Below are 24743 nucleotides of genomic sequence, written 5' to 3'. Positions count from 1 at the left end.
CAGCATCTGCCTCAAAGCCTTTCTAGTCTGACCTTTCAGGCCCATTCCACGCCAGTGGGGGGGCAGGGTCCGCCATCACCTCCTCCACTGGCGCTCCATCACGTCGTACAGGTGGGTGCTGCAAATCGTCCGAAGGGGCTACTCCATCCCCTCCGAGGCGACCCCTCTAGCCATGCCACTGCACTGCCAAAGCATGTCGAGGGCTCACTTGCAACTTCTGTAGGAGGAAGTTATGGTCCTCTTGGCCAAGGGGGCCATCGATCGTGTTCCTAGGCCAGAAGTAGGACGTGGTTGCTACTCCCACTACTTTCTGGTGCCCAAGAAGGGCAAAGGAGGCCTACTCCCTATCTTAGACCTCCGGAGCGTCAACGGCTTCCTCCGGAAGGAGAAGTTCAAGATGCTGACGTTAGCTCAGGTCCTAGCTGCCCTAGACCCTGGAGACTTGATGGTGGTGTTGGACTTGCAGGACGCATATTTCCACATCCCCGTCCTGCTAGCCCACCGGCGCTACCTGTGGTTCACGGTAGGCCACGAGCACTTTCAGTTTACCGTGCTCCCCTTCGGCCTTATCAGTGCCCTTCGGGTGTTCACGAAAGTGATGGCGGTTGTCGCAGCTCATCTGTGCACATCAGGGGTTCCAGTCTTCCCCTATCTCGACGACTGGTTGTTGAAGGCGGGCTCGCCCCAAACAGTTGTTTCCCACCTCCAGACTACGGCCGACCTCCTGCACTCGCTGGGGTTCTCCATCAACGTGCCGAAGTCGCACATGTGTCCCTCTCAGAAGCTTCTTTTCATCGGAGCGGTTCAGGACTCGGCGCAGTTTCGGGGTAATCCCCCCGAACAGCGGGTTTGGGATAATCAGGCTCTGATTCCAATCTTTCAGCCTTTATCCCGAGGTTTGGTCAGGTTGACGCTGTGGCTCCTGGGGCTGATGGCCTCCTGCATCCTTCTGGTGCATCACGCCAGCTGGCGGATGCTGGCTCTGCAGTGGGACCTGAAGTTTCAGTGGGCACAGCATCAGGGCAACCTGTTCGACCATGTCCTGATCTCGGAGGGCACTGCGGATCCGTTGCAGTGGTGGCTCACGGACCGCGATTGGGCCAGCGGCAGATCCCTCTCCCTACCCCAACCGGAGCATGTAGTAGTGACTGATGCATCCCTCCTGGAATGGGGGGCCACATGGGAGAAGCAGATATCAGAGGCCTCTGGTCTCTGGCGGAGTCCCGGCTCCATATCAACATTCTGGAGCTGCGGGCTATCCATCTTGTACTGAAGGCATTCCTTCCCTCTGTCCGGGGAAGTGTAGTGCAGGTGTTCACGGACAACACCACCGCCATGTTGTACTGCAACAAACAAGGCGGGGTGGGGTTGTGGACCCTTTGTCAGGAGGCTCTGCACCTCTGGACATGGCTAGAACACCAGGGTGTCACCCTGGTGGTTCAACACCTGGCAGGTTCCCTGAACGCCAGGCCGGACCAACTCAGCCGCCGGTGCATGATGAATCACAGATGGCGTCTGAACTCTGACGTGGTGCAAGGTCTCTTTCGGCAGTGGGGAGAGCCGAGATTAGATCTATTCGCCACCAAAGAGAACGCGCAATGTCATGAGTTCTGCACGTTGGAATTTCCAAGGCGGCACTCGCTCGTAGACGCTTTTCGTTGCGAGTGGAGCTGTGGTCTGTTGTACGCCTTTCCGCCTATACCACTTCTGCCCAGAGTGCTGAAGAAGATCAGGCGAGACCGGGCCCAAGTCATCCTTGTGGCTCCGGACTGGGCATGAAGATATTGGTATCCCAAGCTACTCAGCATGCCAGTCGATCCCCCGATTTGTCTGCCTCTTCAGGAGGACCTTCTGTCGCAGCAACAGGGGACGGTCCTCCACCCGAACCTGTCCAGTCTCCACCTCCATGCTTGGAGATTTAGCGGCGACAGTTGAGACCATTTGACTTGCCTCCTGAGGTTTTGTGATATCATTCTGGCAGCCAGGCGTCCCTCCACTAAGTCGGTATACGCCTGCAGGTGGAACAGATTTGTGGCATGGTGCACAGCAAAGGCTGTGGATCCTCTCTCTGCCCCTCTTTCTGAGGTTCTACTCTTCTTTCTTTCTCTTGCCCAGCAGGGCTCTGCTCTGGGCACTATCAAGGGCTACCTTTCTGCCCTTTCGGCCTTTCTGAGGCTGCCTGATGAACTATCTTTGTTCAAGTCCCCTATTGTAACTCGCTTTCTGAAAGGCATCACACACACGTTTCCACCTTTTCCCTTCGTGATGCCTCAGTGGGACTTGAACCTGGCTCTTACTTATCTGATGTGCGCTCCCTTTGATCCACTTCACAACTGTCGTATCCGCCTTCTTAGTTTGAAGACTGCTTTCCTGGTTGCCATCACCTCTGCCAAGAGAGTGAGTGAGCTCCAGGCTCTTTCCTCTACACCTCCTTTCCTTTCTGTCCATCCGGACAAGGTTATGTTGTGGACTAGGCCCTCTTTCCTGCCCAAGGTTGTCTCGGCCTTCCACATCGGGCAGTCTATCACCTTGCCCACCTTCTTTCCACCTCCGCATCCCTCAAAGGAGGAAGAGCGGCTCCACCGTCTGGACCCAAAACGTGCGCTCTCATTCTATTTGGATCGCACACGCCATTCCGGGTGGATGACCAACTCTTTGTTGGTTACGTGGGCGCTAAGAAGGGACGGGCGGTACACAGGCGGACCATCTCTCAGTGGGTCGTCTTGTGTATCAAGGCTTGTTACTCCTTGGCAAGGAAGGAGCCTCCTGTTGGGCTGCGGGATCATTCCACTCGGGCCACGGCAGCTACCACTGCCCTGGGTGTCCCCTTGCAGGACATCTGTCAGGCAGCTACGTGGGCATCGTTGCACACGTTTGCAAGACACTACTGCCTGGACAGCCAGGTCCGGAGGGATGGCTTCTTTGGCCGTTCCGTCCTGCAGGACTTTCTGGTGTGATTATTGGTTCGCAGACCCACCACCGGGGTTGGTATTGCTGGGGTATCTATTCTAAAGTAAGGAATCTAATACTAACCTGTTTTTTTCAGATGAACAAGTTACTTACCTTCGGTAACGATATATCTGTAAGAAACAGTAGTTAGTATTAGATTCCTTACCGCCCCACCCATCCTCCCCGTTCTGCGAACTGATATCTAGGGTTAAGGTCATCCCCTTTCAGGGCCCTAGTTTCTATGGCACCAGTGTTGGTTTTTGACATGGCTCTACGTTTTTGGCGCAGAAAAGCTGTGTCTAAGAACTGAAGTCAGCATGCGGAGGCGGCGTCTAAGTATTTCGACAACGTCATCACGGCGCCGATGACGGACGCGGAGCCGCAGACGACGCCTACCGACGCCTACCGACGCGCAAGGGTACTGCTTCGCAAAAATTTCCAGATCCAGTCTGACGCCTGGGTATACTTACCGAAGGTAAGTAACTTGTTCATCATGGCTGTGTTTCTGGCACGGAAAGCTATGTACAGAACTGACATTAGCGCGCGAGGGCGTCGTCTAAGTACTCCGACGACGTCATCCCGGCGATTACGACGACGGGCGCGGAGCCTCAGACGACGCCTACCAACGTGCAAGGGTACTGCTGACGAAAACTTTACAGATCCAGCCTGACGCCTTGGGATATTCTAAGGTAAGGAATGTAACACTACTGTTTCTTACAGATATATCGTTACCGAAGGTAAGTAACTTGTGCATCTGGCCTCAAGGTCAGGACCCGTACCAAAGCCATCCATTCTGAATACAATCTGGCCAACTTTTGACTGGACACTGCCTGCGCTGAGGTATCCGTGACAGACTGTAAAACACCAACACTTCTCTGACTATTATCACCCTGTTCCCGATGTGCATCCTGAGGCATATCCCAAAACGGACTCACTTCCAACATCTTCCACAACCTCACCCTCCTCCAACTAGTCATCTTGTTTTCCGGCTCCCACTCAGGCTCCATGCATAAACCTCCTTTATCCCCACTTGTACCTGGTATCTCTCCATCACCAATGCCATCGTAACCAAACTGAACGTAATACAGATCTTGTGTTGGGTTAAAATCCTGCAAGGTGGGCGCATGGCCCAATCCTTGTCTCTCCTACTATTTGTCCACTGCTGTCCCAGAGCCAGATACACTGACACACGCTCTGATTTCAGACCTGGATTACCAGGCTGCACCAGACCCTCCCATCTGTGGGATATCTCTGCCTCAAACCCCTGGCTGACGTTAACCTGTCCTTATACTGCCTGTCCCATAACAATCAGTGGCCTCTCATAGCATCATACCCACCTATCGGGACCGCCGTCCTGAATAGCCTCCTGTCCTAACCAGATCACTGAATGCGCTTCATGCGCCGGAGACAAAAATAGCCATTCACTGACCTGAAATCACACCATTCCTCTCAGTGCCTGTAAAGAATTTGAGGCCCCTGCACCACTTGCAGACCTTCCCTGCCCCCCTGACACCAACTTGCTGATATTGCCTGTGCCTCCTGGCAGCACTACCTGTACAGGGATCAGTGCAGTGCCAACACTACCATAAACCAGGGACCCAGAGTTTCAGCCCTTCCTACAGGCCCGCCTACACTGTAACAGTCTGGGCAGCACCCAGGAAACTTTGAGCGCCTCGCAACCCACAGGCCGCATTCTGACCACTCCCACCCATCACAGCATGGCTCCTGATGGCTTTCCTGCTGTGCTGCCAGCAACCTGCCCAACGTGAACCCCATTCTTCTGTAACTTGCAGGACAGTAATGAATAGATCAGCACAACCGCCAATAGAGCAAACCTTCCTATGTCCTTCAATTCTTGCATGGCCTGGAACACGCTATCTGATACAGCCATATCAATCGATCCCTTGAACCTGTCCTCGGCTTGCAGCCTACAAGAAAAATAAAATGATAATAAAATTGCTCTATTATCATTTTATTTTTCATGCTTGAATTGGCTGGCTCTCAGCCAGTGGGGCGACACCCCTCTGTTATAACTTGCAGAGACAATAAATGAGACACACACTGAAGAATAAATCCTAGACTAATTTAGAAAAATAACACACATTTTGATATAAATTTTAACGCCAAGAACTTTGGTATCAAGTAAGTACTTTTCGAGATCATGACTTTTACGGGTCCATAAAATGTTCACTTAAAAGTAGCAATGCTTTCCTATGGGAAAAATTGTATTTAATGCATACCGTTACTTGCAGTAGGTTTCTGGGGATCCCCTTCAGGACCTAAGGTGGTAGGGGACCCGGATTAAAAAAATCACCAGCAGTTATTCTTTGCCTGCCCTGGAGCGTGTGTTGCTGGTCGAGTTGGTAGCTTTGCACGCTACCTAAAGGAGAGAGGAAGGGAGGCACCTAGAAAGAGGTTACAGTGGTGAATTGGGTACAACTCCGGGAGCTCCCAACGGGGGACTTCAATTCATGATGGTTTTTTTGTAGCAAGGAAGCACAGCAGGCTCTCGGAAACCTGGGCTGGTCAGGTGGAGAGAGGTTAGGCCTGCTGGGCTTGTGGGTTACGGGGACTCATGGTTACCGGTCTCGCCAGTTCAGGGGACAAAATCAGGTTAGCTGGACAACTCTTAAAGTGGGTCTCTACAGTGCTCACTTCCCTCGTTGTTGGAGTCTTGGTTCAGCTGAAACAGGATTTGGTTGCTGCTAGGGGTCCGGCAACCTGGCTATTGGGGTTTGCCAGCTCCAGTTGGTGCTCGTGTCTTCTCACTTGGTGGGGAGATGGATCTGACCTTCTGGAGGCCGCGTCCTGGGCAGCAGCTGCATCAGTAGAATTTTGGGCGAAAGGTGGATCGGACTTTGCTGTTTGGTGCCTGCAAGCTGCAGGGGAGTAGCTCCTCTACTCCAGGGGAGATTGCTGGCTATTTGCGAAGTGCTGTCACCCCACAGTGGTTCTTGGCACAAACACATCAGCAGGACGAGTCGGTTTGTTGCGATTGCCGGGACAGGTGTAGGCATTGAGGGTTTGGCACCAGAAGACTGCAGCTGGTCCTCAGTTCTCGCTTTCTTCACTCTTCTTTGTTCTCTTCTGCTTGTGTCCTTCCAATCTGCATTCCTGGTGTTGAGAGTGCGACCTAAATACTCAAATCTGATAGAGACATCTAGCTGCAGATTCCTTAACTTACAATATCCCCAGGCGTCAGACTGGATCCGGAAAACTTTCCACTTCAGCACCTCTGCGCACCGGGGGCCGCGCCGCTGCACGACTCCGCTCTGACGTCGTTCATGGACATGATGTCAGCGGAGCCATATATGCCCCTCCCGGCACTCTGACATCAGTTTTCTCCTTTTCTGCGTCCCAACGCAAATTCTGGAAAACCAGCAGTTCCTTGGCCCGGTTTTTAGGCCTTTTCGACACCTCTGGTGTCGCCGGAACATTGTGCAATGCCTTTGGGTTTTATGGCTTGTGAAGCCTGTGCGCATCAGATGTCTGTCACTGACCCGCACCTCATCTGTATGTGGTGCCTCTGCGTGCACCACGACTCGAAAGAGTGCAGCGCCTGTCAGAGGATGAAGCCCAAGTCCCTGAGAGTTAGCCGTATCAAACTGCTGGCCGCACCGCTGTCCGGTCTAGCTCCTTCGCGCCACCGCTCTCCCCCCTCCGTATCGGGATTGTTCCAGAGGTTGTTACCACGAACGTCATTCGAAGGCAGGTAAGCACAAGTGGCAAGCACGGAGGTCTTCCTCCCATTCACATACTGCTGGCACCCTCTCCTCTCGCTCTATGCCAGGTAAGGGCACCCAGCAGTGCTTTCCTCCATACCCTCCCATTCCGGGTGTTGGCGAGGCACGTGCCCAAATGGAGGCTTATTCTATTGCACTCCAGTCGTATCCCCACCGCGCCCCGGAGCGCCTTCGGGTCCCAAACAGGTGGAGGGCACTCATGTCGGGTCCTCGGCGGCGGGGCCCTGATCGGCTTTCTGCGTTGACCGCGGAGGCGGCGCCGGCCCAGATGCCCTGCTCTACACCCAGCCTGCCCAAAGGTGCATCTTTTGCTGTGGGATCGACGTTGCACAGAGCCTATTGAGGTGGAGCCTTTGCTGCCATTTGGCGCTCTTTACTTGACATTTTGCGTGGCACATGGGCACGCAATCTTCTGGTGACCCTGTTGATCGGGCTATCGCTCGTAGGCACTGTCCTGCTCCGTGTGATCCACTCTGCCTGTCTACTCATCCTACGGCTCTGGGACTTGTTGTTCAGGTGGCATTTACCTGTGTCTTCATCCGCCTTGCCATTATTACCTCACACAAAGGAGTCTAGATGACTTGACGCGTGTGCTTGCTAGCTTTTTGCTTCTATCATTGCTGGTATCTGCGCATAAAATACTGCGTGTGTGTTCGCACGTGCCTTCTCGACCCTTTGGGACTTGGTCAAAAACCTTCTCACTTCTGTTCCAGAGGAGCCGCTCTCTCGGTTGCTTCGGCTTCTGCTCGATGGCAGGAGAATGGCGCAATGTTTGCTCCGTTCTTCCCTTGTTGCCACGGACTCTGTGGGGCGAGCTCTTGCATGGTCTGTGGCCTTGTGCCCCCATGCATGGCGGAGCGACAGTCGTTTCCTGGATAATGTTCGGGATGCCCTCAAGATCTACAGTTTAATGGTGTGGACCTTTTTGATCGCCACACCAATTCAGCAGTCTCCCGGCTCTTGTCCGGGTAGCCATAACTTTTGCACAGTTCTCTGCCTTATTTTACTACACCTGTATAACACACATATATAGTAGGTTCCCGCGTTAATGTCCGCGGCTGTTCAGCCTTCTCTGATTTATTAACTTTAAGCCATATGGCTGGTTTACTCTTCTTTCAGTCCTCTGACTGGTTTTGCCCAAGAGGAACCCATTATCGGGGGTTGTCACTTACCCTATGTGGGGTATATGCTAGTGCTAGGCGACTGCCTCTGCCTTGGTACGCTCCTATGGAGGATTTCCCCCTGGACCTTCTTCTGGGAGTTCCTCACTTTCTTCTACTGCGGTCCTATTGTTAACATCGCTCTATCGCACTTCGGGTGCTTTTGGTTCGGGTGCTTTTGGTTCCGCTTGTCTGTAGTGGCTTCTCTCCTTGCCTTTACGACTCACATCTTCGCCGTTGCTGTGCAGTAATGCTTAGTACACACTTCGGCACACAGCCCTCATGGGGCTTGTCCACCAAGGTCCTAGGTTGGCATTTATGTCTCTGCTGTATGTGGCCTCTTTTTCACAAAAAAAATATATATACGACACAGCGTGTTTTTCCACATTCCCTGTTGCCCCGCACAGGTGTTTCCACACTTTTGCTCAATCATGCTGTGATCCGTCATGGAGCGTATTTCTTCTGAATACTCGCTTCTTCTGATCCGGGGCACTTACATTGATCGTTATCCAGAGGTGATTTGGCCTTCACTTAGTGGGGTTGTTTTTCAGAGCGGTACTCTGCTCTCCCTTTTTCTACTTTTCATCATCCAGTGCCTGGCACTGACCTTTATGGTGCTGTTTTATACCTTTCTATTTCTTTTTCATAATTTTTGCACACAGTTCCCATATTCTCACAGTTTTTGGTGGTGACTCCGCGTTGTGACTCGAAAAAGTTTCTCAGAAGAAATCTGACGTCAGCGCACCGGAAGGGGCATATATGGCTCTGCTGACGTCATGTCTGTGTACGACGTCAGGGCAGAGTCGTGTGGCGCCGCCCCCGGAGTGCAGAGGTGCAAAGGTGCTGTAGAGGTGCTGCTGCGGAAAGTTTTTCGCATCCAGTCTGACGCCGGGGGATATAATAAGTTAAGGAATCTGCAGCTAGACTATGTCTCTACCAGATACATTGTTACCGAAAGTAAGTAACTCGTTCTTTAGAGGCGTTAAGGGAACTGTAAGGTAGTAGCCAATGGGCTATGGGCTCTTACAATTGGGGTGCCTATACTCACTATATGACAACTTCCTGTGGGATGTGGGCATAACCCTTACCCAGTGTATCTAATTTCACCAAAAACCAAGGTGGTGATGTACTAGCTTGGTAGTGGAAACTCCTCCTGACAAGCTAATTTTCCCACCTGGCTTGTGCCAAATGGACCCTGGGCAGGAGGTAGAATTTTCCCTTTCAGGGGGAAGCCTGGTCGCATTTAAAGGCAGCAGAGGTCTTTAAAGCCTTTTGCCTTGATATGCTGATTACTAGCCATCCTGCTTGGAGGAGATGACAACACCTCCGGCCAGGGCAGGCATTGTTTCTGATCTCAGAGAGCATGGGCTCTCGCCTGGAGGGGGGTCAGAAACCTGTCTCTGGTGGCAGCCTGGTCTACACAAGTCAGCCAGTGCACTAGACATTGGTAGGTTTTCAGAGGGCACCTCCAAGGTGACCTCTGGGTGTCCATCTTAATAAATGCTCTACTGGCATCAGTATGGATTTATTAAGACAAGGTGTTTGATACCGAACTCCATAGGTTTCAGTGAAGCCATCATGTAGTTGGGGAGCTCTTAATGACCAGTGCCCAATACATGTACTCAAGATGGCTTCCCTGTTCATTTGTACTATCTAATAGTTTGACTAGAGAACCCAGGGTCGTATCTGTTCAAGCAAATATGCATTCATATGTAATGCAGTGCACCACGCCTTAGCGCTGTAAGGCCTGCTGTAGGGGTTACTTACATATATTTCATGCAGTGTCTGGGGACATGGCACACTGTGTGTCTACCATGTCGTGTTTGCACTTTTGTCTCCACCATTTCAAGCAGCCTGCAGTGGCAGTCTGCATGAGTTCGGTCAGTCGGTTAGGGTGGCACAATACAAGCTGCATCCTCCTTAGGGACCCTCTCTAGTACCCAGGCCCTAGGTACCAGGCTTACGATGGTGCTAAAGGTCTTGCCAATTGTGAATCAATTTCAGTTCCCTTATTTTTTGGGGAAAGCACACTGGCACTGGGAAAGTTGAATCAAATACCAGGCAAAAAGGGGGGTCACATTGTCAAAAAGGAACACTTTCATACACCCGGTCTTGCGCTACATGGACAGTGTCATTGCCACTGGTGCCACCTCCCCCTCAGACTTTGAAACCAGGGCCACTGGCTCCAAGGTCCGATGCAGCTCCAAAAATAAGATATCAAAGAAAGGCTCAGCTAATCATTGTAGAGGAACAATGCAGGGTAGAATCTGCATGAGCTATTTGGCATCTACTCAGACACTGAGGAGATGGACTTGGATCAAGATGTACAAGAAACATTTCATGGCCTATCGTCTGCAAGCGGTCTAGACACCTTTCTTGAACTGGCTATGGACTTCCCTGCTGAACCACCAATGCCTGAAGTTATGTGTTTCAGTCAGATCGTAGTGAAAGCTGTGGAGGTGCTAGATCTACATCTTCCGAATACAGAAACTAAGACCAATGTCCCCATGGAGGTGCTCCTCCCTTCAACTTCCCTACTCCCCTTTAATTAGGCCCTCCTTGAGCCAGCATTGGAGAAACCCTCCGCTGCCACTGGTTGTCTGTCGGTATCTCCCTGTGACAGGGGATTAGCCTTCCCTCTCTACACATCCTTTGCCTAACAGCCTTGTAATACAGGCTTCCTGTTTAGGGGATTTCGGGAGGAACTTTTCCATCCACACCTGCAGTCAAAGTCCGTAGAGGCATGGTGAAGAAGGCCTTCTTTGCAGGCTGCATGGCTTAAAAATCCTTAATGCCAACTGTCTGCTAGCAAGACACATCTGTGTCCTGTGGGATATGGTGAAAATGGTGGTTCCCTTTGTGCTAGAAGACATTCGTCTCCACTTTCAAAAAGTGGGGCAGGGCGGACAGAACACCTCTACGCACGTTGTCAAGTTTCGACTGGATGCTGCGGACTCAATTGCTCAAGCGATTGGTATCTTAATATCGATCAGGAGACACTCCTAGCTGAGAACCTTGAATTTCTCCACTCATGTGCAGAATAGATTGATGGACCTACCCTTTGATGGAGTGCCCCTGTATGGCAACAAAGCTGATTCCATGTTAGAGACCACCGCTTGTTCTGTGGAATTACGAACAACTTCTATCTCTAGGGATTACTTTCAATTGTGGCATTTCTGTGACTCCAGCAGAGAATTTTCCTTTTCTTATAGACCGCAATATCAGCCACTAAGTCAACAACAGTACAGAGATACATCCAGGGGAAGGGGCTGAAGCGCCGTTCAACAACCCTCCTCCTCCCCTGCGCCTTCACGTAAGCGAGCCTAGTTTAATTCCCATCCTCCCCCAAGAGTCTGTGGGAGGGACAGTGTCCAATTTTCTGTGGGTCTGGAAGGCCATTATTTCAGACTAGTGGGTCCTCCAGATTGTGGAAAGTGGTTACACCCTCCCTTTCCTTCAAGTTCCATCCCTTATTCCCCCCCTTAATCCCTCGCCTTCCTCCCCCACAACCAATCATCTAGCCATACCTAAACAAGATGTGGCAGCACATCTGGAGAAATGAGCAGGGGAGCTAGGGAAAAACAAGAAAAGAGCCAGGGATGTTATGCACGTTACTTCCTGGTCCCACAGAAGGACACGGATTTGCGTCTGTTCATGGACCTCAGAGACCTGAACTTCTTCCTCAAAGTGGTGAAGTTCAAGATGCTGAACTTCTCTCAAATCAAAATCTACTAGTGTTGGGTCTTGGATACTGGAAGGTGTCTCTCGACCTGCAGGATATCCCTCTCCTGCAGTCGCATCAGAACTGCTTGCAGTTTTTGGTGGGTTCTACGTACTACCAATTTGCAGTACTACCCTTTGGCTTGACATCAGCACCTTGAATCTTCACAAAGGTGATTACTGTGGTAGTGGCATTCGTCTGACGTTAAGGCATCCCTAGCTTCCCGTACCTGGGCGGCTGTCTAATCAAAGCGAACTTGCCAGAGGTGGTGGTGTACCATTTGCAGTTTTCCTATTATTTTACTTGGGTTTTGATCAATGAGCCCAAATCTCACTTACAACCCTCCCAACAACTCCAGTTCATTGAGTTGGTACTGGATACCAGTCTTTTCTCTACCTTTCCTCCTTCTCAAAGGATTTCCCACATCCAGGATATGATTCCATCCTTTCAGCACAGTGTGAGAATTCCAGTTCTATAGTTCCTCAGATTCCTAAGTCTACTAGCTACCTGCACCCTCCTGGTCAGACACACATGTTGGCACATGAGGCCCTGCAGTAGTGTCTCCTCAGACCTTGGCTACAATACGGAGTAGACCGGTCAGCCTCCATTGTAATCTCCCTCACCGCTCCTGCGGAAGTGGCTTGGTGAGGGAACGAGGCAAACCAGACATAAGAGATGGCCTTCACTCCTCCCCCTTCTAGCCTTGACTACAATAGTTATGGGTGCCTCCACACTAGGTGGAGAACTCATCTGGAGATGAGAGCCTCTGCTCTCCGGATGAACCGGTCCTTCATGTCAGCCTTTTAAAACTGCAGGTGATTTGAATGGCATTCAAGGGCTTTCTCCCAATCCATCTAAAATTGGTCCATCCAGACCTTGACGGGGGCATAGAGTCTCACCTCATTTACCTGGAAGCTTTGATACTGCAGTCTTGGGCACACTATTAAGGGATTTTTAAATGTCAGAGCCAACTGTTTGAGCTAGCATTATCTTGCTGCTCACAAGTGGTGTCTGCTACTGGATGTAGTACAAGACATCTTTACCCAGTGGCGCACTCCTCAAGTGGACTCTTCAGTCTCCTTTGAAAAAGTTCATTGCCAGCAGTTCTTCGCCCTTCCAGGATCCATTGAAGGGAGCCTTGTGGGATGCATTACAGTTGAGGTGGAATGTTTACCTGCATTACACTTGTCCTCCATGACCTGGATTCCTTACGTTTTGAGGAGGATTCGCCAAGAACAGGCCCAAGTCATTCTCATTGCCACAGCTTGGCCAAGAAGGGTGTTGTAGCCTCCCTGTATGATGGATGTGTTGAAGGGGAAAGTCAATAAGAGCCCACTTTTTGGTACTGCACTACTCTATTGCCTCGAAGGCATGAAAAAAATGATACAACACTGTCATTGTTGCATTCAGGTGGCCACTATTTGATCACAGTGATGTTAGAGCTTTGAGGTTTCCAGATCAAGTTTGATGCCTGGGTAAGTTCAACAGGTGAGGAATCTGTAGGTAGATAAGAGTATCAACCAGAAAGATCCTTACTGCAGGTAAGTCACTTTTTCTTCATGCCAAATAATGTTTGAAATCATTGAGCCAAGTAAGTGGAGTACATCCTCTTTGTGCATTAGGGAATAGACAAGCATCTTTAAAGAATCCACTTTGGTCCAAATCAAGTCCTTGTATAAAGTGTGGTCAAGGCCATAGACACAAAAAGGGGAATTAAAAATGAGACATGGGGTTGCCGTCGAATATCTTATCCCTAGTTATTCGCCTCCATGACGCAAATTTTGCCAAAGTGGGCGGGGGTGAGCAAGGCCAGCCCACCGACCCAATTAATTTCAGCAGGGGAGTACGTCAAGGGTGGGTATTGGCACCCACACTTTTTTTCCTCTTCATGAACAATGTAGTTCAGTTTTTACCTCTGTTCCCAGCCGATGCACTCATGCTGGGAAGGGAAAAAATGGTGATTCTTCTGTTTGCCGACAATACTCAGTGTCAATAACACCAGAGGGCTCCAGCTACTCTTAAACCGATTTAAAGACTTCTGTGGCAAGCGAGGACTAGAGATCAACACATCAAAAATCTAATTTATGACGATAAACCCCCATAAATCATACAAGGAAGACCAACTCTGGGAGGTGCCCCACTTGAGAGAGTCAGTACCTTTGACTATTTGGGTATAATGCTATCTGAAGACATGACCTGGAAGCCTCACATGGCTAAGTCAACCTTGAAGCACAGGCAAATAGTTGGGGCCCTAAGTAAAGAATATAGCACTTCCTTTAGCAAAGCGGTGACAGCTGCCCTCGAGAGCTATTATTCTAAAGCAATGAGCTCAGCCCTTTACAGGGCCGTATTGTAGGGCTTCAATAGGATGGAAGACCTCTCCAGATCTGAGAACCGGTTCTTGAAGAGTCTGGTTCTGCTACCTCAGAGCACACCTCTCCACCCTCTAAGGCTAGATTTGGGCAGGAAACCTATCGCAGAGAAGGTCAAGTTACACCTGCTGTTTCAGCTGAGAATCAGGTCCAGTCCCGAACTACTCTTGTATGCCAATGCTCTCAAGGAAGTTAGCTCCTTAGTTAGGCCTACCAAGATAGGTTGGATAAGAAATGTAAAATGCTTTCTGGCTGACATTGGGTTAGATGGCCATTGGTAAAACAGGGACCCAGTATTGCTCCCTACCAAAGATCTTATTAAATCGCAGTGATGGGGTTGGGTAGCACAGACTTCACTCAACTATTCGTCGTGGGAACGGCTAACCTCAGAGTTTATGGACTTCAAATTGATAAGATGCTTCCAAAGCTATCTAGATATCATCCAGAAACCCAACAACAGGAAATAATATATGCAATTAAGGTTTGGCACACTTCCCCTGAATTCCCTCACAAACACTTGGCACTGTACCCCAGCATCCTCACATTTTGTTTTTAATTGTGTTGCAGCAACCAAATCACCTGCGCACTTAATATTTGCTTGTCCAGTCTATTCACTCCTGAGAGCCAAGTGGTTCATGCCTATATGCAAGCAGGTGGTAACACGCAATCACTGTGAAGCTTTGCGAATCCTTAGATCAGACCCAAAACCCGTGTTTTCTTGTTCAGTTGCAAAGTTTTTGGGTCATTTGTGGGTCATTTGGAGGCAGTTGCTGAAGTTGTGAAGTAGACATATTTAACTGTTTTAATTGAATATTTAATATGATGTTTTAATATTGTAACTGTGGGTGTAGTTTTGTTGTCAGTGCACCAGGAGAGCACTGACAGCATAGCAGATCCTGGTAGTTCTTTAATGGCTATCTTGAGGTTTTGTTGTCACTGTCTCTATGTGCACAATGGAGAGGTCACTATGTGCACAATGGAGAGGTCAGTACACCGCGTTGCTTGTAAATCTGGCTGCAGTCCAACATCTGGCTGATGTCCCCCACTATGTAATCCATGTTTTACTATATTTTAGTGTGTTTACTTGAGTTGTGTTGCACATTTCACTTTTATTGTTGTTTGACTGAAATAAAGCTTCTGAATGAATTAATTAAAAATGCGCATGTATGGATATGATGGCAAGCATACTTAGGGGTAATCGATTCATCTCAAATTTGGAAACTAAACTACTGATTACGTAGACTATAATGTCATAATTCATTCAGCTTATTCAGTCTCCTTTGCCAGGTGCCTAAACTATTTTACTCGCAAAGGAAATAGTGATGTATTTTTTTCTCTTTCTGTACGCACATCCAGCCTTGGCAGTCTGAAGAAGAAGGCTCGTGGCTCCGTGAATATCCTGTGACTTTGATGCAGTTCTTCCGCTATCTATATCACAATGTTCCAGATCTGAATGCAATGTGGATAAGCCCAGATTTTCTGTGTGCTTTAACAGCGACTGTGTTTCCTTTCAATATTCGACCTTACTCTGAGATGGTAAGAGGCCTGTCAGAAGTAAAAAAATTCAATAAAAATACTATTGTACTCCAATAATTTACACTTGTCTATCAATCAGTATGGTGTTATTTGCTCGCATTATCATAAAAGAATGTGGTGCTGCAGGTTGTGTTTTGCCCTGGTGTTCATCTGTGTCCATTAGTAAGGTCACTGCAAGACTCAGTGGGGATGGTACCAATTGTTCTGTTCATTCACTTCTGCTTTATCATCATCATGTTTGCATAGACTCTTCTCATGAGGATACTTTTACTTTGGGTAGGTACCAGATTATGCTAACCAAATGTATTTAGACATGATTTTTAGTGGTGTGGGCATCCCCACTACCTCACAAACGATTGATCCATGAGTTAGGTCTATGCTTCCTACCTATCTCCTATGTTTGAATTCCTTAGTTTTTATCCTATTGATGAGTACCTATGCTGATTGTCCATTACCATACAAAAATGTTCTCAGTAAAGAACTTTGTCGAAAGTGCAATGTAAATTGCAGATTACATTAAAGGTTAAATGGGTGAAATAAAGATAGATGATTAGATAAAATGTCATCCCTAGTGGGCTTAAGTGCCGAACTTTGTGGACTGCTGTGCAAAAGTAAAAAAAAAAAACATGGAACAGACTCAGGTGGCCTGCTGATTCAGTCACATAGAGTGAAAATGCATGGTGTGCCAAAAATAATAGAGCAGGAACATGGTGGCACAACTTACTTTGGCTCAACTTTCTTTGCCATGCAAAGACATTTCTTCCTACTGCTTAGTACAACAATAAGTGATCAAAGACTGTCTTCGGAAAAATGGCAGAAGAATTTCTCTAGCAGAATCAGTTGTATTAGTTGTCCCATTAGAAAATGTAATCTTGAGCAGTGTGGTATGCTACAGTATCTGAAAGAAACATGTAGTGATAGATTCCTTACCTTAGAATTATCCCCAGGCATCTGACTGGATCTGGAAAGTTTTCATCAGCAGTACCCCTGCTCGTCAGTAGGCGACATCGTGCGGCTCCGTGTGCGTAGTTGTCGCCGAGATGACGTCGCTTGAGCTACTTAGACGCTCCCACGCGCGCTGACGTCAGTTCTTTCTTTTTCCGCGCCAGCAAGCGCAGATCTGGGATGAGCAAGTACCCCCAGTCACTTTTTGACTGAGTTTTTTTCTAGGTCTTTTGCCTCAATTCTTTTGAGTCGATCGACTCCTGGTGTCATAGGGATGCCCGGTTTTAAGAACTGTGGGGACTGTCACCGTATGATGTCGGTGACGGACCCACACCGTGTGTGTCTCTACTGCCTGGGGTGCGACCACGACTCCAAGTCGTGCCCCGACTTCCGGGCCATGGCACCGAAGACTTTGTGGGAGCGGTCCCAAAAGTTGCTGGAGGTCCTGCAGTCGGCTCCTCGCTGCTCAAGGTCTCAGTCCCGTGGGAGGTCGAGGAACCGGTCGCGGAGTTGTCACCACCGTTCTTCTGGATCGAAGTCTTCACACTCTGAGTCAGGTAAGTCGAAGCATTCCAAGAAGAAGTTGAAGAAGCATCGTCAACATCCCCTTTTCCGCCGCGGCTGAGGGTGCGGGTGTTACCTCCCCCGCGGCTCCAGCAGAGCCTGCGACGTCGCCACCGGCCTACCCGTTCTTTCTGGGTCCGTAGGCGACGTCTGCTCAGGTGCAAGAGTTTCTTGCTGCCATGGACCAACTCTTTGGGCCATCTGGCCCCGCCGGTGCGCCTATGGGCCCCACAGGCCCTACTGGGGGTCCTGCTTTTCCATTGCCGCCAGTTCCGTTCCCGGCGCCGCCGTCTGCTTCGGCTCCGCAGGACCCCCCCTGGGTCCGGGCTTGGATCCCTGGTGACACCGGTTGACCTCATAACACCTCCACCGGTGTCGACCCCTCCTCCGACACCACCTCCGACGTCGTCCGGTGCCACCGCCGACGTTGGCCCCAGTTTCAGCCCTGAACCGGACATGGCGCCGGATCGGGCCTTTTTACCCCTATGTCCGTCCTCCTTATTTTCATCCTGTTTCGCAGACTTCGGGGAACGGGGAGGACTGGGAGGGGTCTGAGGACCCTCTCACACAACAGTGTGATTATGATCCGGACTGGGCAGAGGATTTGGGGGATGCCAGTGGTCTTGACACCTCACCTGACCTTGGCATGCTGTCTCCTCCTACCGTGGCTACGGAGGAGGGAGCCAGTTATGCAGTGGTGTTACGTAGGGCCGCTGAGGCCCTCCACCTCAAACTCCCTACAGTGGCCATCAGAACTAATCTCCTGACAGAAATGCTTCAGCCGGCGGCAACCTCTCTGGAGCCCTTGCTGCCTTTTAATGACACACTTTCTGACGTTCTTTTAGGCACTTGGTCCTGGCCCAACACAGAGGCTCCTGTAAAGGGGAACATGGCCCAATGCAATCGCCTGGCTCCGGGCGACCCCCTCTTTCTCTCCCAACACCCCGCTCTCGAGAGCTTGATTGTCCAAGCCTGCTTCCCAGAGTTTGTTCCCTTCCGCACCTCCGGATAGGGAATCCAAGAAGCTGGAGCAGCTTGGCAAGCAGCTGTTTTTATCTGCCAGCTTAGGGCTGTGGTCGGTGAACACTGCATGCCTTTTGGGCTTTATTCTCACTCTGTGTGGGATACGGTTGCGCAGGTGCTGCCCAACTGTCCGAAGGAGGCACGGACAGTACTCTCCCAAGCTATCGCAGCTGGGAGAGACAGGCAGGGCGTTTTCCATGACAGTGGCACTTCGGCGCGATGCCTGGCTGAGGACAACTGGCTTCTCAGGGGATGTCCAAAACACTCTTATGGACATTTCCTTTGATGGCAATCGCCTCTTTCGTGATGAAGCAGATAGTGCGTTGGAGCGCTTTAAGGACTCACGGGCAACGGCCAAGTCCTTGGGCCTGTCGGCCACTCGCCATCCTCTGCCTTCCACGTTTCTCTCCTTTCGTGGCCACAAAAGGGGGGCCCCAACACATTTGTTCCAGAGCCACAGGCCTGCGCAGCAACATCCTCAGCGCGGCCGTGGACGTGGGAACCGTCGAGGAGGTTCTGGGGGCCAGCGGTCGGGTCAGTCCACATCCACTGCAAAGCCTTACTATAGTCCGAACTTTCAGGCCCATCAAACGCCAGTGGGCGGCAGAATTCGCCATCATCTCCCCCACTGGTGCAACATGACATGTGGGGGCTGCAAATAGTCCGAAGCGGCTACTCCCTTCCCTTCGAGACTACCCCTCCAGCCATGCCACCTCAGTACCACCGTATGTCAGGGGTCCATCTTGCGCTTCTTCAGCAGGAAGTCACGGCCCTCTTGGCCAAGGGGGCCATCAACCACGTTTCTGGTCCAGAAGTAGGTTTTGGTTGTTGTTCCCACTACTTTCTGGTCCCCAAGAAGGACAAGGGCTAGCGTCCTATCTTGGATCTCGGGCACGTCAACCGCTTCCTTCGTAAGGAGAAGTTCAAGATGTTGACACTATCCCAGGTTTTGTCTGCCTTCGACCCTGGAGACTGGATGGTAGCGTTGGACTTCCAGGACGCATATGTCCACGTTCTGCCCTGCCACCCCTCCGGTGTTACCTGCGGTTCACAGTAGGCCGAGCACTTTCAGTTTACTGTGCTCCCCTTCTGCCTTACCAGCGCCCCTCGGGTGTTCACGAAAGTGATGGCGGTGGTTGCAGCTTATCTGTGCAGATCAGGGGTTCTCGTCTTCCCCCTATCTCGACGACTGGCTGTTAAAGGCAGGCTCGCCACAGGCAGTTGTTTCCCACCTCCAGACTACGGCCGACCTCCTGCATTTGCTGGGGTTTTCCATCAACGTGCCGAAGTTGCACCTTATTCCCTCTCAAAAGCTCCTCTTCATCGGTGGTTCTGGACTCAGCGCAGTTTTGGGTTTATCCTCCCGAGCAGCGAGTCCGGGATATTCAGTGTAAGAAAGTGGCTCTGTATAAACTGTTCCAAAGTAAGGTAGAGTGTGCAAAGAGTCCACAGTCCCCAGAGGTTTGGCAGAGGCTAAAGTTAGATATGACCTTACTCTCCAAAGTGGTAGCTTGGTTGAGCAGTAAGGCAGTATCAGAGGACAGTGTAAAGCATTATCAGAGGACAGTGTAAAGCATTTGTTGTACACACTCAGTCAGCAAATGGTCTCACACACTCAAGAACTGAACTCTAGACCAATTGTTTTGTATATAAAAATATATTGTTGTTTCATTTTAGAACCACAAGTAGGTATACAAATATTTTCTCAGAATGAGATGTTGCAATTGAATACCTTCAAATAGCAATAGACTTTTAAATGCAATCAATACTTTTGTTGCAATATGCAACACAAGTTAAACACAAAATAACTTTGAGCTCAAGGGAAAGTTTTAAGTAAATGCAATAAAATCACTTTACGAATATTTTTCTTACTCAGGGCTGGATCCTGGATTCAGCCCTGGTGCATGTCCTGTAAACAGTTTAAAGAAATCGTTTTTGTTACTCAGGCTATTTTTAAGGAATATTTGTAGGTTTTGAAAATCTACACTTGGAAGAAATTCTAGCAAAAACCAGGCAATATTATCCTATGGGAGGAAATCAGGTTATCGGACTATCACAGTGGTGATTACTTTTTAGGTTCAGTGCTGGGCTCAAAGATACATCACTGGGATCTCTCCTGATAACAGGTGAGTAATTTCGTTTTAGTTGATCGGATGATTTTTAAGGAATATTTCAAAGTTGCAAAACTCGATACTTAGAAGAATTTTCAAGTGAAACCTAGCTAATGTTACCCTATGGAGAAAATCAAGTTATCGGTCTTTGGGTAAGTACTCGGTGGCAGAGTTAAGGTTCTGGGGGTAGACTCAGTGCTCTCCCAGGGTCAGGTGGGTACAGTCGTTACACCCTCAGCGCACAGGGGCAGCCGGGTGCAGAGTGAGTAGGCCCAATGTTATCCTATGGAGGATAGGGGGCCCTTGGTTGGTGGCTGCTAGCAGGCAGGCCACGCAGCTGTGGTAGCTGAGCTCCTGGTCACTTATACAGGGCAAGTTTGGGAAGTAGGATAGGACAGATACTGCACTTCAGTGGCACTCGGGCGGCTGGGTGCAGGGTGCTTTTGGCCCTCGGGCACCCAATGTATTTCAGTGGGAAAGCTGCAAGTTGAACAAAGGCTGCAGGCTCGGGGACCGAGATTCTTCAGGTGCGACCACTACTTTGAGAGGTAAGTTGGAGGCTGTAGCTTAGTTAGCCACCCAGGAGTTGGGCACAGGGGGCCGTGGGGTGCCGGTTGCAGGGGTGTCTTTTGGTGTCGGGAAATCTTACACTCAGCTGGTCGCGGTTGGAGGGGTCCCTGGTTGTGAGGCTGCAGGCGTCGTCTGGGTCATTGAGGAGGGTCCTTGAATACTGGATTCCAGGTCAGAATCGCTGGGGGGGGCGTCCTCGGGGTCTTTGTCCACTTGGGCACAGGCCGGGCTCGGCGGGTGCAGAGTGTGCTAAATTTGCGGTTCTTGGCTGGCACCAGGGGTTGTAGCTGTTTGAGCAGAACCACTGCTCGTGGGAGTCCCAGTCTTTGGATGAGCAAGGCAGTCAGGTCCTCCGGGGTTTTTGAAGTTGTTTACCACAAGTGACGCCGGGATTTAGCAGAAGCAGGTTTGAGGGTCAACAGGCCTGTAGGGCTGGGTCCAATTCAGTTGGTGTTGTCCTCTTGTTAGCAGCTGCACCTCAGGTCTTCTTTCTTCTTGTTCTTGTAGTTTCGGAATCTGGATCTGAGGAAGGAAGGTTCAGGGTGCCCCAAAATACTAAATTTAGGGGTGCTACAGGTATGGCAATGTCCGGACCAATGGGTCCCTTTCGTGTGGTGCGTACACTCCCTATCCTGCCACTCTCCTGTGGGAGGGGGCAGGGGCCTGTCTCTGATTGGATAGGGCTCCCCATCCTCAAGGTGGCGAGAGCCCTCAATTGTTCTTCAACTCGCCCCCCCCCCCCCTCTGAGGGGTGGGGTTGGCAGAGGCTGGCACTCCCCCTTTCCTCACTTAGGTTTTCCCGCCTGTCTTCCCGCCAGAGTGGGGTCCGAACCAGTGGGAGCCAGTTGCTGAGAATAGCAAGTGGCCTGGAGAAGCTCACAAAGGCGGCATGCCTTTGAAGCTCCCCCTGCCCATCTGGGGGTAGAGGCCTAGCACCTCAAACCCCAGGATGTGCATTTTTGCAGGCCCACGAGAGTGGATGGCTCTCTACCCAGGGTCCAGCAACATGTCCGCTGGGTGGCAGCCGCTCAGTCAGGACAGGGGTTGTAGGTTAGTTTCAGGGGGCATCTCTAAGATGCCCTCTGTCGTGCATTTTACATTAAATCCCACACTCACTGACATCTGCGTGCATTTAATGTGCTGAGAAGTTTGATACCAAACTTCTCAGTCTTCAGTGTACCCATCATGGTGCTGTGGAGATCGGGATGACTATCTCCCAGCACCATATACTCTTAATGGCAGGACCCTATGGCAGGAGGCTCTGCGCTTCTCGACATGGCTGGAACATTAGGGCATTTCCCTGGTGGTTCAACACCTGGCATATATACTGAACGACAGGGCGGACTAACTCAGCCGCTGGTGCATGATGGATCACGAATGGCATCTGAACGTGGAGCAAGGTCTCTTTCAGCAGTGGGGAGAGCCTTGGTTAGATCTATTCGCCACCGAAGAGAACGCGCAATGGCATCAGTTCTGCACGTTGGAATTCCCAAGGCGGCACTCGCTAGGTGACACTTTTCGTCGCGAGTGTAGTTGCGGCCTACTATATGTCTATCTGCCTATACCACTTCTGCCCAGAGTGCTGAAGAAGATCAAGCGCGACCGGACCCAAGTCATTCTTGTGGCTCTGGACTGGGCTCGAAGAGTAACGTATCCCGAGCAACTCAACATGGCTATCAATCCCCCGATCCGACTGCCTCTGCGGGAGGATCTTCTGTCACAGCAGCACGGGAAGGTCCTCTACCCGAACCTGTCCAGCCTCCACCTCCTTGCGTGGAGATTGAGCAGTGGCAATTGACGTCGTTTGTTATGCCTCCTGAAGTTTGTGATGTAATCTTGGCAGCCAGGCGTTCCTCCACTAAAACGGTGTACGCCTGCAGTTGGAATAAATTTGTGGCACGGTACACAGCAAAGACTGTGGATCCCCTTTCTGCCCCATTTTCAGAGGTCCTTCTATTTTTCCTTTCTTTAGCCCTGCAAGGCTCTGCTCTAGGCACTATTAAGGACTATCTCTTGGCCATTTCAGCCTTTTTACAGCTTCCAGATCAGCCTTCCATTTTCAAGTCCCTTGCTGTAAATAGATTCTTAAAAGGCATTACTCATCTTTTCCCTCCTGTTCCTTTCATAATGCCTCAGTGGGACTTGAATCTGGTTCTGACATCTGATGTGTGCTCCCTTTGAGCCACTGCACTACTGTCCTCTTCGTCTTATTACTTTAAAAACAGCTTTCCTGGTGCCTATCACCCCCGCCAGAAGAGTGAGTGAGCTCCACGCCCTTTCTTCTAAACCTCCTTTTCTCTCTGTCCATCCGGATAAAGTTGTTCTAAGGACTCATCCATCTTTTCTGCCAAAGGTTGTCACTGCCTTTCACATCGGGGAGACCATCACTTTGCCTACCTTGTTTCGGTCTCCGCATCCCTCAAAAAAGGAGGAGAGGCTCCACCGCCTGGACCCAAAGCGTGCGCTCTCATTATACCTCAACCGCACACAACAGTTCTGGGTGGATGACCAGCTCTTTATTGGCTACGTTGTCGCCAAGAAAGGTCAGACCATGAACAAGCGGACCATCTCTCGGTGGGTCATTCTGTGCATTAAGGCTTGCAATTCTTTGGCTAAAAATGAGCCCCCAGTGGGGCTACTCACCCATTCTACTAGGGCGACGGCAACCACTACTGCTTTGGGACGGGGAGTTCCCTTGCATGACCTCTGTCAGGTAGCTACGCGGGCCTCTCTGCACACGTTTACCAAGCATTACTGCCTGGACAGCCAAGTCCGGAGAGACAGCTTCTTTGGCCGTTCTGTTCTCCAGGACTTCCTGGTGTGATCTTGGTTCACAGACCCACCACAGGGGTTGGTATTGCTTGGGTATCTATTCTAAGGTAAGGAATCTATCACTATGTGTTTATTTCAGATGCACATGTTACTTACCTTCGGTAACAATATATCTGTAAGAAACATTAGTAGTGATTGTAAGAAAGTAACTGTATATACTGGACCAAAGTAAGGTACAGTGTGTATAGAGTCCACACTGGTTTGGCAGAGGCTAAAGTTAGATATAACCTTACTCTCTAGCTTGGTCGAGCAGTAAGGCAGTATCAGAGGACAGTGTAAAGCATTTGTTGTACACACTCAGTCAGCAAATGGTATCACACACTCAAGAACTGGACGCTAGGCTAATTGTTTTTTATCAAAAGATACAGTTGTTTTATTTTAGAACCAACAAGGCATCAAAATATACTTTCTCAGAATGGATTACTTTAGTTAAATACGTTTCAAATAGGCTATACTCTTTGAATGCAATAGTTAGTTTGTTGCAATAGGCAACACAATTTCAAACACAATGCAACATTAAGCTCAATGGGATTTTCTAGTTAAAAACAAATAATTACTTTGTAGATTACTTTTCTAACCACAGGACTGGATCCTAGATTCAGTCCCGGGACATGTGCTGTAAACAGTTAAGTAAAATCGTTTTGGTTACAGTAGTGATTTTTAAGGAATATTATTGTATTTTAAAAGTTGACACTTCGAAACTTTTCTGGATGAAATTACCAATGTTATCCTATGGAAGGAAATTCAGTTTGCAGGTAAAATATGTTTACGTTACTTTTGTAATCCGGTGCTGGGCTCCTAGGTTCAGCACTGGGACATCTATCTAAAACATGCAAGTAATTAAGTTTTTATCATTGGCAGGATTTTTAAAGAATATTTGTAAGTTTCAAAAATCGACACAGAAACTTTTTCAGCAAAAAGCAGGCATTGATATCCTATGGAAGGAAATCCAAGTTACTGGTAAGTACGTTAAAATGACTTTTCAGGGTCAGTACTGAGCTACAAGATGCAGCGCTGAGGTCTCTCCTGATAACAGGTGAGTAAATCGGAATGCGTTGTTCGGCTGATTTTAGATGAATATTTTGAAGTTCCCAAACTCCACACTTAGAAGAATTTCCTAGTGAAACCAGTCAATGTTAGCCTATGGAAGAAAAGTGAGTTATCGGCTTTTAGGTAAGTACTCGACTCCCAGGGTCAGTTAGGTACAGTTGGTACAC

The 24743-nt window shown here is 49.7% G+C and overlaps 1 protein-coding gene across 4 annotated transcripts in view; it reads left to right on the top strand.

Moving 5' to 3' along the window:
• WDFY3 (WD repeat and FYVE domain containing 3) overlaps positions 1-24743 on the top strand; it is a 2050643-nt gene that overhangs the window by 1145128 nt on the left and 880772 nt on the right. For all 4 annotated transcript variants that reach the window (XM_086961876.1, XM_086961875.1, XM_086961873.1 and 1 more), the window contains one exon: positions 15302-15481. In XM_086961876.1, the coding sequence (XP_086818002.1) occupies positions 15302-15481 (180 nt within the window). The remainder of the gene's footprint in view (positions 1-15301; positions 15482-24743) is intronic.

Source organism: Lissotriton vulgaris, chromosome 3_1 (assembly GCF_964263255.1).
Source record: "Lissotriton vulgaris chromosome 3_1, aLisVul1.2, whole genome shotgun sequence".
Lineage (NCBI taxonomy): Eukaryota > Metazoa > Chordata > Amphibia > Caudata > Salamandridae > Lissotriton > Lissotriton vulgaris.
The sequence above is the reverse complement of the archived record's forward strand: the minus strand, read 5'-3'. Positions and strand labels throughout refer to the sequence as shown.